Source organism: Photinus pyralis, unplaced genomic scaffold, assembly GCF_008802855.1.
Source record: "Photinus pyralis isolate 1611_PpyrPB1 unplaced genomic scaffold, Ppyr1.3 Ppyr1.4_LG8, whole genome shotgun sequence".
NCBI classification, from domain to species: Eukaryota; Metazoa; Arthropoda; class Insecta; order Coleoptera; family Lampyridae; genus Photinus; species Photinus pyralis.
Genome location: NW_022170819.1, coordinates 29,170,241 through 29,188,093, shown reverse-complemented (window position 1 = coordinate 29,188,093; position 17,853 = coordinate 29,170,241). Strand labels below are relative to the sequence as shown.

General features: G+C 37.1%; 2 protein-coding genes across 2 annotated transcripts; both read left to right on the top strand.

Annotated features, from left to right (window-relative positions):
- Nucleotides 1-1,153: 1,153 nt before the first annotated feature.
- On the top strand, nucleotides 1,154-2,185 carry LOC116179754. The gene is made up of 3 exons (XM_031499579.1): nucleotides 1,154-1,318; nucleotides 1,365-1,558; nucleotides 1,605-2,185. The coding sequence occupies exons 1-3, from the start codon at nucleotides 1,252-1,254 to the stop codon at nucleotides 1,986-1,988; spliced, it is 645 nt and encodes a 214-aa protein (XP_031355439.1). The 5' UTR covers nucleotides 1,154-1,251; the 3' UTR covers nucleotides 1,989-2,185.
- Nucleotides 2,186-7,204: 5,019 nt separating this feature from the next.
- LOC116179520 lies at nucleotides 7,205-7,869 on the top strand. The gene is made up of 2 exons (XM_031499316.1): nucleotides 7,205-7,455; nucleotides 7,510-7,869. The coding sequence occupies exons 1-2, from the start codon at nucleotides 7,408-7,410 to the stop codon at nucleotides 7,867-7,869; spliced, it is 408 nt and encodes a 135-aa protein (XP_031355176.1). The 5' UTR covers nucleotides 7,205-7,407.
- Nucleotides 7,870-17,853: the final 9,984 nt, after the last annotated feature.

Sequence of the window (17,853 nt, the reverse complement as noted above, 5' to 3'; positions counted from 1 at the left end):
GTTTATTACTTACAATGTTATATTTAACAAGGTGACTACTTAGCCTCTCTAACATGGCGTATTCAAAAACTTTTGACAGCGCCGAGCTAACAGAAATTGGTCTGTAATTCGAGCAATCTCGAGAGCAACCTTTTTTGTGAACGGGATGTACGGTTGACAGCTTAAGTTCTTTCGGGAGGACAACCTTTGAAAAGGGCATATTGACTAAATGTGTGACAGGTTTTATTATAATATGCAAACTTGACCTAAGCAAAAAACTAGGTATATCATCGGAGCCCGAGGAATGTTTATTTTTTATGCTTTTTTTAAAACCATTTAATAATTCCGTTTCACTAAAAGGCAGTGCACACATACTTTCGCGAATAATCATATTACACTCAAAGTTGCTAGTCGAATAAATGTTTCTTTTTATAGAATGTTGAATATTTTGAGGGCCATTAATAAAATTCTCATTAAAAGTATTTGCAATTGTTTGTGGATCGTCAATGATTGTTTCTGAATTTTTAAGAGTGATATTTTTGTGCGACTTTTCATTATTGTTAAGTATAGATATAAGGCGCCATACTGTTTTATTTTTATTATCGGAGGATTTGATTAAGTTACCATAAAACGATTTCTTACAATTCATAATGTATTGCCGGTATTTACATTTGTGTGTTAAATAAAGTTTTTTAAGCGCGGGATACATTTTTTGGAGGTGGTAAGTTTTTAAGATCTTGGCTAAGCTTTTTAACGGTGCTGTTTACCCATCCTTTTTTCACATATGAGGTATTACGTTTTAAAATTTTGGTCTCTGGGAACGATGAATTGAAATGAGAGACAAAAGTATTGTAAAATACAGTAAACGCATCATCGAATGTAGTAGCAGAATTTAAAGTTAACCAGTTCTGACTTCTGATTCTCCAATAACTAATGAAAACGAGAGATAGAAGCTGGCGTTAATTTTCTACCGTACATGACCCGAATATCTGATTGCCAGAATTAAGACTGTAGCTGGACAAATGAAAGCTAGGCAACACATCAATAGCCTTCCATATACGATTAGCGATAGCCCACATTAATTCGAATTTAAATTTTTCCGCAAATCATCGATGACCCCACTTATCAACAGCGACCCAATTATCAATAATTAAATAAGAAAATTCAGTAAACATATTCCGATTATATCCTAGTACCTTCTTGTACCGTCTCCATCTCAAAAACATAAGTCCTGGGCCATTGCATGCGTAAAACCTGGTTGCTCTAAGAGAAATGAAGCGATACCTCCTCATCATTGTTTGTTACTTAACGTGCGTGAATAGCGAAAATTACATCGAAGGTCTTTAGAGTAGCGTGTTGGCCGAGATTTACGTTTCCATTTTCAGACTACTGCTGGCGAGATTACAACGGCGAAACTCCCTTGGATGCTTACAAGTGCGGCACCGATCGCAATGGAGATCCAATTTACGTTGGTCAAGCTTTGTTCGAGAACAAGCTGATTCCTGGCAAAATTCACTATGGCGACACGAAAGTACACTTCGAATTCTACAGAGCGTACACAGCAAACGAGAGCGTAAAGGTAAGGAAATGTTACAAAGTTCATGGTCCAAGATAAATGGTTACAGATATTATGTGCACGTCACCCAGAAAGATTTCAGTGGATTAAAGTGAAATATTATGAAGTCTTCCGAATGACTGATAAACATTTCTTTCAAGGCGGCTACGAAAAAGGCTACGATACGTACATTGGCAGAGCACAGTCCCATGGAGAATTAACCGTTGGAAAAGTAATATGCAGTCAAACAAATTGCATAAGACTGACTACAATCGAAAACGGATCTTGGTATGACCACGACGAGTTCGAAATTCTCGCTTACAACCCGGATGCCGTACTTTACCAAAATCCGTATCTCGTGGAGGGAGCGCAAACGTTTGTACCTTATTTATTATTACTTCTAATGATTATATTCCTATTAGCCATTCTATTTATTACTCTTAGACGATGTTAACCGTTATGCAATGTTTTGGAATTGATCCTGTGATAACATGTGACCTAGGAAATTTTTGTTGAAAATCTTTAATTTATGCAAAAGAAATTTGCATTTACAATTGTTATTCTTCATAATACTACATATAAGGTGAATGGAATTAAAAACTTAATATTGTAGAGTATTCAAAGACAACCTCATTAAAGCTAATGATTAAACTGAGTTGTTTTACAAAATTCCACTTAGTTGGGCACTGCATCAAACTCTTTGTTAAACCAGAAGATTCTCATAAAGTAAGGGATATGTTTCAGATTATTATGTATTTTTAACAAACTAAAACAATAGAATGTGAAATGAAAACGATTTCTTACATAATAGGAATTCTTATGTCCACCAGTGGTTAACGTAAATGTTCGAGAGTTATATAAGACTTTTAAATATACCACTTACTTTATGATCACCCCATACATGTAACTCGATCTGCTATAACAGCAATAAATACAAAGGTCCGCTTGACCAGAAGTAATGGAATAAGTCGAGCGCGTATTCAAAGAGGTATGTACGTAACATCCATCACAACCATCGGCAAGTACGTGGCGAGATCGGCGGATTCCAACTGGTCGTTGTACTTTAGGAAGGGTTGCGCATTACGTTTTCTGTTTCGTTTGGCCCTTTTGCCTAGTACGTAAGTCCTTCGCAGCACTTAACCCTTCCACACAAGGAGGACGACGACGAACACGGCACTACAAAGCATGCTAAAGTTTGTTTACAATTTCCATAACAAGGGTAAAATTGTAGCATCGATAAATTGCGATCTCTCCAAGGCTTTTGACTTGGTAGATCCGGAATTACTGCTGTCAAAACTCCGTGCGCACGGAATTAGAGGCGTACCGTTAAATTTATTAAAATCGTTTGTTAGTGACAGATATCAATATGTTGTAATTGACAAAGTCTATAGTTCGGGACAAATAGTTGAAGTAAAGTCACAAGTACGACCTGTGAATTATGGTGTGCCACAAGGCTCCATTCTCGGTCCTACTTTATTTATCATATACATGAATGATTTGCCAAATAATTTAATAGATACGTGTCACATTTGTACTTATGCAGATGATACTAGTGTAACTATTGCCTGCAGTCAAAACGACTTAAAATTCACCTTAAACAAATCTTTGGCACAACTAATCAACTGGTTTAATGCAAACAAACTTTTAATTAACGTTGAGAAAACTAATGTACTTGTCTATAAGAAAAATTCAACTTCTGTTATTTCAAACATATCCTACGAATCGACAATAATCGGAACAAGTAATTCCTGTAACTTTCTCGGAGTTATATTAGACCGAAATCTCAACTGGAAGGAACACATTGAACAACTACAATCAAAATTACACCAATCAATTTTTGCGCTCTCGCGCTGTAGACAGTTCTGCAATAAAGATACGCTAATCAAAGTGTACTATGCTCTTTTTGAAGCGAAAATGAGATACGGAATCCTACTGTGGGGAAATACCAATAAAAATTTAATTAGCGACATTTTCAAAACTCAAAAACGGGCGCTTCGGACAATATTCTCGCTACAGCGAATGGAAACCTGTAAGCCGTACTTTCAACAGTTCCGCATTCCTACTCTGTATAGTTTGTATATTATTGAATCTTTGTGTTATGTTTTTAAAAATAAGGCATTATTCTCCTTTAATTCCGATTACCACAAATATAATACAAGATCAAAAAATAATTTTGCAATAACCGCCTCCAAAAGTAAAGTGTATGACACATCACATCTACAAATGGGTCTACGATTTTACAATGCTCTCCCTAGAAATATCAAATCTATATCGGCATTCGTCCCATTTAAAAATAAAATTCGGAAAATACTTAACACAATGGCACCATATTCACTGGAAGACTTCTTCACAAATATCGCAATTTATTAACTGTACTTTTTTATCGAAATTTTTATATACATTTAATATTGTTATGTTGTTGTTTGTTTGATCTATATTATAGTCTATTTACATTTTATCTTTATACATTTATATGAAGTTGTAATTGTTCCAATGTTATACCACAAAAGTGGTTCAATAAACGATCTCTCTCTCAAGGTTACCGACGGGAACCGGGAACCACGAGGAGGTAGCTGCTCGGAACTATGACTCTTGCCAAACTTATTATGTACACCACTACGGAATTTCTTTGGTTCAATAGCCTCACGTTACCGCTCACGTTACTCCAACAAAAACTATTGGAAGTCACCTCTGAGGAGGTTCCTGTATTTTAACTAGCCTTTCGATAGTCAACGAGTTTTTCTTTCGCACAAGTTCTTAGATACGTGCAATCAAAATTTTCTCAAGTTATCACCTTGGGGATGCTCACAACAGGCAACGAAGTTATAAGTAAAGACCATTATCAGTTATCAGCACACATTCATACAGATTCATTTCAAACATAGTGATTCTTAGGGATTACTGTTTCAGTTGTAACCTGCCATTACACAGTCAGTATCTTGAAAACGGTAGAAGTAGTAGGAACGGCCCAACGGACAGAGGAAGTAGCTGCGACAACGCATAGAACTTTGTCAGAATATGTACTCAGTGCAGACGCCACTGAAATGCGTTTTCTTAAGTCTAGCCGATAGAATAAATTGCATAAAACGATAATAATCGACTATTATGTATGAAACTAATGCGTTTGGGCGTTTTCACATCAAAATTGGTTAATGTCGATTTGTATTATTGCTTTAAAAATCAAAACTGTAGTAGGTAGGATCATGCAATCGCCAAGATGTAGCCTATTTCATTGGAAAATAGCAAAACGCATTGTTTCGGACATAAATAAAAACATAAATAAAACATGAACGTTGCCTGAAAAAGCCCTAGCGAAAGAAGTCGTAAAAGATGATGTGGTAATTGCAGAATACAAGATCCAAACGTAAACAAGTATAAGTTGTGCATAACTCCTGTGCAGATAAAGCGCATTTTTTTAACCGAAATAGCTTTTGTTTCTGTTGTTGTATTTCTTGCAGACGTAATCGCCCTTTGTGAGTACCCTCTTCCGACAATCCGTTCTTGAGGTATAAGGGAATATACCAGAACACGAGGTCGAGGAGGAGGGCTATGGTTGGTAGAAATTAATTCCTTTCGTTGAGACCTTTCAGTAGAGTACCATGAAGGATAAAATTAGTTCGACCTGCGTAGCTCAGGTGAGTTTACGTTAGAAGCCCTAACTTTGGCTACAAGGGTCCTGGGTTCGAATCCCAGATAAGGCATGGCTGTTTGTGAATTTTGGGATAAGTGGGAAGCTAATTAGCTAACACTCCGTCCACTATAAAATAAAGACAATCAATTAAAAATACAATAAAATGAATGCGAGAGTGCTAATGGAAGAAACTTGTAAGACATGATTAAATGAAGCGTAAAGGAAAGAAACATGAACCAGAAAGGCGTGGAGGAAGCAGGCGTAGATAAGGCGTGAAGGAAAGTAACTAAACGCAGAGGAGTAGAAGTAGAAGTGAAAAACGCGTCCAGGGTCGTGGAGGAAAGAAGACTGTCGCGCGCAAATATACACGGGAGCGCGAAGAATGCCTGAAGAGAGCAAGCGGCAGGCACTAGAGAGGGGTAAGCGTAACATTAGAAGGTTTAAGGCAATCGTAAAGGAAATAGACATGAAGAAGTGGATTTAAAAAAAGGCATAAAGAAAGGAAGCGTAAGAAAATCGTGAAAGATGCATGCCTTGAGGGAAAAGGCGTCCAGTAGTAGAAAGGCTCCGGTTGCGTCAAGTAAAAGAGAGAGGGCTCCACCGAAGCAGCGAGACCCAGTGCCGTTGCGACGGAGGGGGCTCAATCCCTCGCTATCGACCTCGAAGAGGCGTCGGGATTACTACCGGCAGGTTTTTATTAAGCACAAATAAATAAATAAATTATCCAAGCAATTGGCAGCACAGTAAAGAGGCGACCTGTTTAATAGGCCGTCAAGTTGCCGTAAATCAGACAGGCGTATTCATCATACAAAAACCTTGGGTTTGTAAGAGACGGTTGCGATGTTTGCGCCAGGTGGAGGACCATCTTTATTATAGAGGGATAACCAACTCTGAACCCTAGGACTTGCATTTATGTCGATAGAAGAATAAAGTCTTATCTAATGGCTGATCTCTGTTTCGAAGATTTCGTAGCTTTAAAACTTCAGCTGAAAGATGGCACAGGACGGAGCAAGCACTTAATGATTTGCTCAGCTTATCTCCCGTACGACTCGGAGGAAGCTCCATCGACTGGAGAGCTGGCTGAGTTGGTCGAAATAGTGGTCTCCAATCTCCATCTTGTGGTTGGCTGTGATGCAAACGTATTGGGTGGGGCAGCACGAACACGAACTCGCGGGGAATGTTTTAAATAAGGGAGCAGCCCTTCTTTCGCCACGACGCGGAACCAAGAGGTTATCGATCTGACATTGGACTCTTTTTCAATAGATCGCATGATCACGAATTGGAGAGTGTCTGATGAGCCGCCCCTTTCGGACCACAGGCGCATTGTCTTTAACTAAACCTGGCATCCAACCGCGGACCCGGTAAGTTCCCCGATCTACTGACTGGGTCTACTATGTGGCGAAACTGTCAGAGCGATTGGATGGACCAACTTTGCTCTGTCAGAAAGCAGATCAGGTGGAAGAGGCGGCCGCATTAGTGAGCAATGCCATAAGAGCGAGGAACAAAGAGAACGCCTTGGTGGAATATGACCATACGAACTCAGTTGCCTGCGGACTGGGAAGATCTTAAGATCGGTCAGCGCAGGTATAACGACCGATAAAGTCTAAACGAAGATCTCACATATCTCCTGGAAACACACTTTCCAAGCTCTGAGAACTACGTCACTTCGGAGCCACCGAAAGGAGGGACCCGGATCGGTGTAAGGAAAAAAGGATAAGGAATAAGAATCGGGATGAGGTGAGAATTAGTTGTATTTGTATTATGAGATGATGCAGTGATAATGATTGGACCAAGTGGGTGATGAATTTTTATGCAATGCAATGAAGGAAATCTTTCTTATCGCTAATAAAACATACAACAGAGCATGGCCTAATAAGATATTTAGGCCATGCAACAAAGCATGGTCAGAACTGAAAAAGAAAAGCTATTCGCACAGATTATCTTTCAGGTGTCGGATGGTGGACCACACAATAAAAATTAATGTACTACGCCAACTTACGTGAATCTGCTCAGATGTCACACCAAAACAATAAACAGTGTAAAACACAAATATCAATTAGTCTTAGAAATATCAACTTTAGATGTATTTAACTGTTGTATGTAGGTCATTGATATACATTGCGACAGTTGCTCTATACAAAGCATTTACTATTCATTGCTAAAACAAAACTGATACGAGTAAGCAAACTAAACTGGCGCAGTACTTTCTGCCTAGCTGTTATTCTTTTAATGCTAATACAACATGAACATTCTTTTGTTGTTAACTTTCGTACACCCATTGGTATACCAGGTAAGACATAAGTATGTACAAATCTTCAACATTACATAAAATTTTCTTATTCAGATATTCGCGTTGCGAGACGTAATGGACGACTTATCCCAGGGAATGGCAAAATGTTATGAGAGATTAAATGAGAAAGAGTCGATCGTCGTAAGCGAAAGTGACAAAGATGAGTATCTCAAGGAAAACAGTCCCATCATAAACCAATTTTACGAGTGTTCCTTTAAGGAGGGCGGTTTCGTAGATGGCAATAACAAAATCGATTTCTACCTGTTAAAAAATGCCCTGCTGCGCGATCCGAGTTTTTCAAAGAAGGACGTAGACAGGGCTCTTCTTATTTGCAAAACGAGTAAAGGTGTCGATTTAGGTGCCGATATCGTTAAACTGTTAAATTGTTTAGCTCGAAATAAAGTTCTGCATTAAGCCGGTCCTTTTTCCTAGTCAAACTTTCTCTTTTTGAAACACAATTGCCACCACTGACCCCCGACTTTCACAAATCCAAGTTGCGGTTAAAGAAAAATTGTGTCCGTGAAATCAAATATTGTTATATTTTTGAATGTCTAGACAGTGTGTTGCTCCTATGCTAATTGCGACAGGAATAGCAATAAGATTCATGGCTGTCAATTGTCAAAGTTAAAGGTCAAAGTTCCTCGAAATGTTCTCCAAAATTGAATATTTTTCGGAGAACTCTGAAGGAGTGATCTTCAATTGCACAAACAAGAAGGTTTGGAAAACATCGTGGCATCGTCCTGCCCCTGGAAGAATTAATTTTAAAAGAAAATTAATGGTGTCATGGTTACATACTCTTCGAATCGATGGCTTTATCTCTGTTTCCGGAAACAGGAACTGGTCATATTAATAATCCACAATACCTAATTCGTAATTCCTTTTTTAACGATGATTTACGGGAACCGTGGATGAATCTCACTACCATGTCACGTTATTAATTTCGAGTGCTTCCGACCGAACTTCTTATTATACATATAAACGATATAATCGTCCCACAAGGGAAATATTCAACATGGGGTCCTTCGATTGGTGTTTGTTTCTGAATTGACTATACTGTGGAGTAGCTCTCACCTTAGCATTACAAGTTCTACCCAAATGGATGACATTCTCGAGAAAAAGGAAGCATAATCTTAGAAGACTAAGAAACTCACTACTGGACAGACAAGAGTTCCATAGTGTCAACCAGGAACCTGGTGAGTTAGTAGGCCATTATTTCACTACACTCACAGCTGTATATATTTTTTATTACCACTTTTCCTGTTTGTACTACTGGTAGGCTATGTAGCGGGAAATTCAAAAAACTAACATGCGGTTCCGCTACACCAATCCCAGAAAGGTCTTGGATCTAAATTCAAATCTCAATCCGAAACAACCACATCCACCAACGACTATCTAACGAAAATCCCGATGAAAATTGAACTGATCGAAGGTTCCATTAGTACTAGCGGTATACCAAAAGATACTGCATTTTCTTATACCAAGGTGCCACTTGGTACAGCTGTTCCTTAGAGCCATTTAGACGTTTTTGCCCGAAGAACACTTGACATTTTCCGTGTGGGTAGATTTTAGAGGGGGTGGGGGTGATTTATTGTAAAATTTTTTTAAAAACTAAATATGGCCTAGAGACGAGATCTGGGTGTCGATACTGTATGATTTTAACCCGAGGAATCCAATGGTAACGCCAGAAATGTAATCCGGATACAGGAAGTCCGTGAAAAGCCGCCATTTTTAGAAAATGGCAGACTTTTGATCGAATTATATTTCTAAGGCACACCGGGTCGTGTAAAGTGTCTAGACTTATGTTTTTGGGGTCAGGGAATTCATTTATGATAACAAAAATAACCTACTGACATCGGAACTGCATGAGAGGCTTCCCTACTGCACTTTTTGAAGACGTCGCACGCGGTGAAACCCAAGATATTCCAAAGTTTTAATACCTATATAAATTTGTAATATTTTATTTAATAAAAATACACATTAACAAAACATAAAATATATTAAAAACATGGGGTAAAAAATGTATAAGCCTATGAAGAATCACCAAGTACATCGCTGACTTCCTCTGAGATTGCGTTATCACCACTGAAAAGGAATTTTACATATAAATATTAAAGGTTCGGTAGTAAATTATATCGAAAGTATACAATATTCTTACCCTTTGTTTGAGCAATCTCCCATACATTTTTGGCACGCAGGGGAACATGGTAATCCGTGTCGCCGCAGCACGAGTTGGAGGAGCACATAAGGAGGACGGCGTGTGTCGCTGGCCATATCTGGGTATGTGCAAACCAGTTGATGAGAAGCTCTACAAGTCCAGAAGGATGGGGATGGACTCTTGAAGCCAAAGGCTGGAAAGTTCTGTAGCCCAAGCTGCCACAAGTATGGAAGGCAGTCCGTGCTCTGGACAGGTGTGGCTGCGAGACCCTTTAGTGCAACTACCGGCGACACGGATTGCCATGTTCCCCTGCATGCCAAAAATGTATGGGAGATTGCTCAAACAAAGGGTAAGAATATTGTATACTTTCGGATATACCTAATTTACTACCGCACCTTTAATATTTATACCGGGTGAATATTCCCAAAACACTGAGAGAAAAGAAGGCATTTATTATTAACATAGTAACATTTCGACCCAAAAAGTTTACCTGTAGCATTTGACTCTAAATAATAACAATTGAATAATTGTAATAAGACAATATATATAATAATAACCCAATGACAAAAAAATATATGATTGACTCAAATACTGCTTACGGTAAAACCATTTTCTTGACACCAATAAATAGTAAGATATGCATAAGGACATGGTGCCATTTTTTAAAAACAACCTAGCTACGTCTTACTTATTAGACGAACATATTATACTTAAGGCTAACTAAATATGTTTTTCTGTATCTTTAATATACTGGGTAAATAAATCATAATGCGATTCCAGCAATCAACTGTATTCTAATTATTAACTTACGAACGGTTGTAGTGAACTTTCGAATCTTATAGTATATTTCACAATGCTATAATGCAAGGCTTAAAGTCAGCGATGTACTTGGTGATTCTTCATAGGCTTATACATTTTTTACCCCATGTTTTTAATATATCTTATGTTTTGTTAATGTGTATTTTTATTATGCCATGCGCTGAACTGAATTGTAACATTTTTAATGACTATTTCATTGACTCAATTGATAACATTGTTAACAATATTCCAATAGATCATGATATAGATCCTTTAGATTTTATGGAATTGAGCCATTTTACCTTTAGCTTTAAAGAAGTGGGCTTTAGTACAATTAGGGAGTGTATCGATCGACTAAGAAATAGCTGTAGCAAAGATCCTTATGACATTACTGTAAAAATTGTGAAGTCAATGAAGGATGTTATACTATCTCCATTGACAAAGTTAATTAATAAATGTATTGCGAGTGGTACGTTTCCTTCCGTATTAAAAATTTCTAAAGTAGTACCAATTTTTAAAAAAGGTTGCTTGTCTGATCCTAATAACTATAGAGCTATTTCTTTGACGCCCGTGTTTAGCAAAATTTTTGAATCTGTTTTAAAACTTCAAATGGAAACTTATTTCGAGGATCATCATATAATTAGTCAATCGCAATTTGGGTTTAGAAAAGGGAAGTCTACTGCTCTGGCTGTGAGTAATTTAGCAAGAACAGTTATGAAAGGATTTGAAAATAAAAAATACATTAGTTTAGCAGGTCTTGATTTTACCAAAGCATTTGACTGCGTATCACATAAAATCTTAATCGATAAACTAAGAAATTATGGTTTTGGAAACAAAAGTGCACAGTTAATCCACTCTTATTTATCAAATAGACAACAGTATGTAATTTACGATAATGGTGTTTCAAAATTGTCACAATTAAAGCACGGTGTGCCACAGGGATCTGTTTTGGGGCCCATCTTGTTCCTTATATATATTAATGATCTTCCGCATTGTGACCTATACACCGACCACATTATGTTTGCTGATGACACTTCTCTTATTAAACAATTTGATAGTGAAGAAGAAATCAATGAGTGCATGAAGTTAGCTATAGGAAGAGTTGATAAATGGGTAAAATCAAACAACACAGCGCTTTAAATGCATCAAAGACACAAACCATGACACTAACGCTAAGGAAACAAAAATTCATTAATCAAAATTCAGATTTTAGGATATTGGGAGTAACGTTAGATCCACATCTAACTTGGAACAGACATGTAGCTATTCAAAGTGCTAAATTATCTAAAGCTATATTTGTTATCAGGAATCTTAAAAGAGTTGCTTCAATGGAAACTGTAATTACAGCCTATTATGGCATTTTTCATTCAATTTTATCATATGCAATTCTTGCATGGGGCCATTCGAAACATGCAAATACTTTATTTGCCTTACAACGGAAGTGTATCCGAATAATAAAAAATATCAAGTACAGAGAGTGCTGTAGGAGTGGTTTTGTTGAGCTAGGTATCTTGACACTCCCTTGTACATATATACTTCAATGCCTACTCTATATTAAAGAGAACATAGTTTCACAAACTGTAAAACAGGATTTGCATAGTTATAACACAAGGAACAAAGAACACATTTACATAACTTTTCATAGGCTCAATAAAACAAAGGATGGCGTATCATATTATGGGATGAAGTTTTATAATGCATTACCCACGAAAACTAAAAACTTAGATTCACTATCATTCAAAGCTAGTGTAAAGGAATATTTAAAACGTCGAGCATTCTACTCACTAAACGAATTTTTGAACAATAGTTTCAATGACTTAGATTGCTAGCTCTGTTTGTGAAGATGTTGCGATTTTGTTGTCTAAATGTATATTTATTTTGTCCTTTGTCATTTTACCTAATTGTCATCTTGTCTAAGAAAATAGGTTTTAAATTTATATTGTATTGGTAGATAATTTTATTTATGGTCAATTATGTCTGTGAAAAAATGACGTGTGAAAATACTTGTAAGTATAAATCACCAATAAAGCATACATACATACATACATATTAAATAAAATAATATAAGTTTATATATTAAAACTTTGGAATATCTTGGGTTTCACCGCGTGCGACGTCTTCAAAAAGTGCAGTAGGGAAGCCTCTCATGCAGTTCCGATGCCAGTAGGTTATTTTTGTTATCATAAATGAATTCCCTGACCCCAAAAACAGAAGTCTAGACACTTTACACGACCCGGTGTGCCTTAAAAATATAATTCGATCAAAAGTCTGTCATTTTCTAAAAATGCAGTATCTTTCTAGAATTTCCGTTATACCGCATACTACATACTACATCCCACATCCCGTTTCACTGGAGACTCTGTGAAATCTCAACAGGATACTAGACCTGTTCCAGTTTGAGAAGTTATAGATTGGTGCCATTTCATGGTTATCGTCGCAAAGAATGGCTCTGATGAACTCCGAGCTCTTACTGAATTCAAAAAATTGATTCGCCGTCCTATCTATCCTACTAAAGTCCCAAAAGAAGTGATAGCTCGCATTCCCCAGGCCAGCACTATTTAATTCCCTGGACGCCAGACAAGGATATTGGCAGGTTCGCCTGGATGAAGAGAGCAAGAAACTGACAACCTTCATCGCCACTTCCGGTACCTCCGTAACGTCATGGGATGAGTCCGCTGGAGACGAGCATAACCGCCGCGGCGACAAAACCCTTAAAGATATCCATAAAAAAATAGTCAAGGACATCCTCATATATGACCTGCCGACCCATATCCGACGAGTTCAGCAAGTGCTACAGCGTTGCCAAGAACGCAAAAATGTTCCAAGTTTGCAGAACAAGAAGACGGGTCCCCAGATTGTTGCCGATCTCATTCTCATAACAGTTCCACAGGCCGCAGAATCGTGGTTGAATATAAACGTCTTCGACAATTCATCGAGCATTCCGGGATAAAAGCGAACTTCATGACGCCGTACTGGACAATAAAGAACAACTTAACCTCATACTTCTCGGCTGCCGTATCTGAATCCTGTGGTCATCCGAGTCGGACACTTCATATTCACATCAAGGGCAAAAGCGAACCCTCCGCAGAGCACGACAAACCGTATTTTGGGCAGGAATATCTAATGATTAAAGGCTGTTGTTGGCTGTTGTAGGAAATGCAGTGTTTCTCCTACCCCAATAGAAGAAACCACTGAGATCCGACCCACCATCCACTTCTCGATTCCAAAAGGTCTACTATGCTGGAGAAGAGTACCTTTCCCTGGATGACCATTATTCCCGATGGCTCCGTATTGCTATGTGTAGAAACTACCACATTTTAGTTGTGTATAATAAGTTCCGTATACCTTAGGGTTGAAAACCACCGTATAGTTTTGAAGAATCTCATTTATTTTTCCATCATAACGATTAAAGGCTTCTAAAAGACTCATAAAAGCTGTTAAAGGCCTAGCTCTTAAAGATTAATTCAAACGTTTAAGGTCTAAAACGATTTAAAGGGCCATTGAAGACCCTTTATATACTCTTGAAGTCCTTAAAGACTCATAAAACCTGTTAAACGGCTGACAGCTGTTAAAGGCAAGGATCGTAAAAATTGTAAAGCTCAGGAGATTTTTAAAGACTCTCTTATAGAAAGTCTCAATGATTCATATAGCTCCTCAATGGTCTTAAACGCTCTTAACGACTAAAAACATTGCATAAATTTATTTGGCCCTTCAACAGTGCTAGAAGGGAAGGATCGTGGAGTGTATCTAGAGTAAGTACCGTATTATACTCGAGTACTTTTTAGCGGGTAGCAGAAAATCTAGCGTGAATTGTATTTAGGTTGCCGGTTGAGACAGGAAAAGTTGGAAGAATTGCGAATTATAAAGGCATCTCTATCCGATTTGCAATATACGTTACTTGCTAAAACGTAATACCTATAATCCATTAAGATAAGTTACCCCTTACCGAGTGTTATCTGAAATTTTAATTTTTCGCTACAAAGTTTTGAAAGGTGCCACGTTTTATTAAAGTATCCCCTCGAAATTAATGTGAGATTAATGATAGCTTCCTTATTAAATCTAAATTTGTAAAATTTATCGTCACACCTTATAAGCTTGCTGAATTTATTAACGGCGGCCGGCGGCGGTATCTAATAACGCATTTAAAAAACATACACATCCTGTACCAAACGTTCAAGTCAAACAGTTGAGGTTTTTTTGCCTTGGGCTGCGGTAAATTTTCCAAACTTACTTATTAATTAATGGAATTTTGCCATTAATTTACTGAGACTGTCTCGTCCTACACCTAGGCCTTAATTTCGTGGATTGTCTAAGACATTCTCGAACGATGGAATTGTGCAGGATTAAATTTATTAAGTAGGTAAACAAGTATGCGGTATGACTCATACAGAGATTATTCTAGAATAATCAAATTTCCAACGTTATGATGGGCGACGTTTTGTATTACAATTATCAATTAATTAAATTGAAACTCATTAGTTTTACTTAAGCAGAGAGTTTGTAATGCGATTTCTTCAACCGTTCTATGTAACGGATTTTAATCTTAAACGTTGCCATTTGCGAAGCACAAACGAAACCGTCAAAACTACAAAGGAAATTGATCGTATAATTCTGCAACGATTTTAATCCACGACAACCTACATTAAATTGATGTGTGTAATCCCGAAACTGCGATACATCTTTATAAATCATCATCACCACTTCGCCATACATACCTAGGGAAATATCGTTCAACATTAATTTATGTGTACGAAAGAACCCCAATTAATTAACTGCCAAAAAGGCATATTTTATTTCCGCCTTTTCTCCGAATTCTTTCGTCCCTCGCGCACTTCAGAAGCTAAGTAGATGAAAAATTTGCCGAGTTTACTGTAATGAAGTACATTAATTTATAGGGATGTATAAGCGAAGATAATTACCACAATTTATTTTTAAAAAAACTAATTGGGGGAATTGACCACAAAATTGGTATTTGGTGTAATTGCTTTGTTTTGTAAACGTTTTCCAATCGGATCGCTAAATAAATAATGCTTCGCATTAATAAATTTAAATTCAATGCTTAAAAACAGATTGCTAATTCGGCATCTTCCCGTGTATACAAAAGGGAAGATGAAAAATTTTATTGTTTCGTGCCCTATTTGCATTCTGACAGCATGTGAACAGTCAGCAAAAACTTTGAAAGTTCTTTTCAACATATTCAAAAACCAACGTACAACGTCCTATTTTGTCCTAAAATCTAGTTAGTACTTCATTAAATAAAAGTAAATAGCTTTGTTACGGATGTGGGAAGCAGAATGATAATTATTTTGTTTTCTCTCAACCAGCTTAATAGAAAAATTACCATAGAAATAAATTTACTATTGATAAACATGTGTGCTGAGTTTTTCAGCGTACCTTGTTGACATACCTTTATTGAAATACGAATTTTTCTTAAACGTATGTAAATTTGTATAAGTGTGCAGTATACACTTGTATATGAATGCCGTAAACACTGTCATAATTTTATGTCTAATAAATAACGATTTGCAATGCTCAATACTACTAGCGAATGATATTCTTCTTAAAATTTGTTTCTGCAGGAGCATGATTCGCTGACAATCCGAAGCCATGCCCCAGATAATTAGACCGTACGACATGTGGCTGTGCCTTGCGCATGCGCAAAATAAAATCTCCTCAAAGACTCGACACTTACAAGATTTCTAAGCGATAGTACCGCAAAGCTTGTACTTCTGAGTTTCGCACATACCTTGTCGATCTGGTCAGACCAGTTTAGTGTATTTGAGACATTTATTCCTAAACATCTTTCTGTACTTGTTTCTTGCAGCTCAACCCCTCCGTAGTCCGTCCGTAGTTCATTCCCGACAAACTTTTGTTTGTTATTTGGATTCCGAAATTGAATAATTGCACATCCACATTTAGAACTAAATTATTGAACGAGCACCAGTCATTCATGCATTGAATTACTTCGTTAACTTTATGTTGACATTCGGTAAACGTTCTCGCCCCTATTATAACTGAAGTATCGTCAGCAAATTTGCATATTTTTAAATTATCAATTTTTTCAAAAGCATCATCTAGTTTGTTGACAAATATAACGAATAGAAAGGGGGCAAGTATCGATTCTTGAGGGATACCGTACTTAACCTGCGCAGTTTGTGATCTGTATTTGTAGTTACTTATGGACTTGTGATGTTCCGTTATTTCCACCGTTTGAGTTCTGTCGGTTAGAAATGAATGTACGAGTTTCAGAGCTTCGCCTTCAACACCATAGCTTTGTAATTTTTTACATAATATATCTTTATGTTCGACTCGATCATAATACGCTGAGTTATGACACTGTTTAGCGTCCATAATCTGCTACTTTATTGGACTAGTCCATAATGATAAAGTAATTTGGACTCCTGTCACTGTCAATTTCTTTGGAAAATGCGTTTTAAAATTACGATCTGTTTTAAAGAAGTACACGGAACAGAATGCTATAATTTTAAGAACACATATCTATGTTATACATTTCAATAATTATACTAAATTAATGTTAATAACACAGTTGTTATTGTTGGTAATGTTAATTACCGATGTACCTTTTTGATGCAATATTTCGGTGGTCTCTACGGCTTTTAAATTTATGAACGAAGAATTTGCCATAACGGTTTCCGTTCCCAAAATTTTGCTGGCAACACTAATTTTAGAATTGTCAGATCTCTGTCAGAATCTCCTTTTCTTTTGAGGTAAGGAATTAGGCTGGAAAATTTGCTTATATATCCACTCCCTCATTTAAATTAATTGTCGATCGTAACATCGAGTACTTACTCCATAAAGAAGAACTTTTATAGGAGACCTATTAAAGGACGCCAATATACAGTCTTCCGTGGTGCAATTGATTTTCTTCCCCCAGTAGGGGGTATTCCCTGTATGCCGCCTCGTATACAGTTTTTGATTTGCTTGGTAAAAGCATCTCTCTGGCATTGCAGGCTAATTGTTGTATACTGTTGGACCCATCAATTTCTTCTGGACTCATCTAGGGATTAGGTACAGAGAATTAGTTAATACCCAACAAAATTGACACTACACATCAACAGATTTTTTTCCAAAAAAAACGCATCTATGACAACACAAAAGGCACACTATGTTATTTCTGGTTATTAAATACCAAATTTCAGCAAATTTTCAATACATACTACATTTTCCGAATCGAACATAAACTCGTACATAATCAGACTTTATTATCTCGTCTTTTTTATTGGCCCTGCCAATAAAATTCGACTCGTCCAATAAAGTCATAGATTATGTGCTTGTAACATAAATAGCTATTGTCTATAATATCAAACGCACGAGATAAATCAAAAAATACTCCGGCAACATATTCTCGCTTATCTAATGCTTTGTAGATGAAGTCGATAGTGGAAAGTATAGCTCGTTCGGTTGAACCACCTCGCATAAATCCA

What these genes read in the sequence shown, in the direction of transcription:
- LOC116179754 (XM_031499579.1), top strand. Translation starts at nt 1,252, where the DNA reads ATGAAGCGATACCTCCTCATCATTGTTTGTTACTTAACGTGCGTGAAT. An exon ending in TAGCGAAAATTACATCGAAG is followed by an intron (nt 1,319 to 1,364) that starts GTCTTTAGAGTA and finishes TTCCATTTTCAG; the next exon opens with ACTACTGCTGGCGAGATTAC. An exon ending in CAGCAAACGAGAGCGTAAAG is followed by an intron (nt 1,559 to 1,604) that starts GTAAGGAAATGT and finishes AAATGGTTACAG; the next exon opens with ATATTATGTGCACGTCACCC.
- LOC116179520 (XM_031499316.1), top strand. Translation starts at nt 7,408, where the DNA reads ATGAACATTCTTTTGTTGTTAACTTTCGTACACCCATTGGTATACCAG. An exon ending in TACACCCATTGGTATACCAG is followed by an intron (nt 7,456 to 7,509) that starts GTAAGACATAAG and finishes TTTCTTATTCAG; the next exon opens with ATATTCGCGTTGCGAGACGT.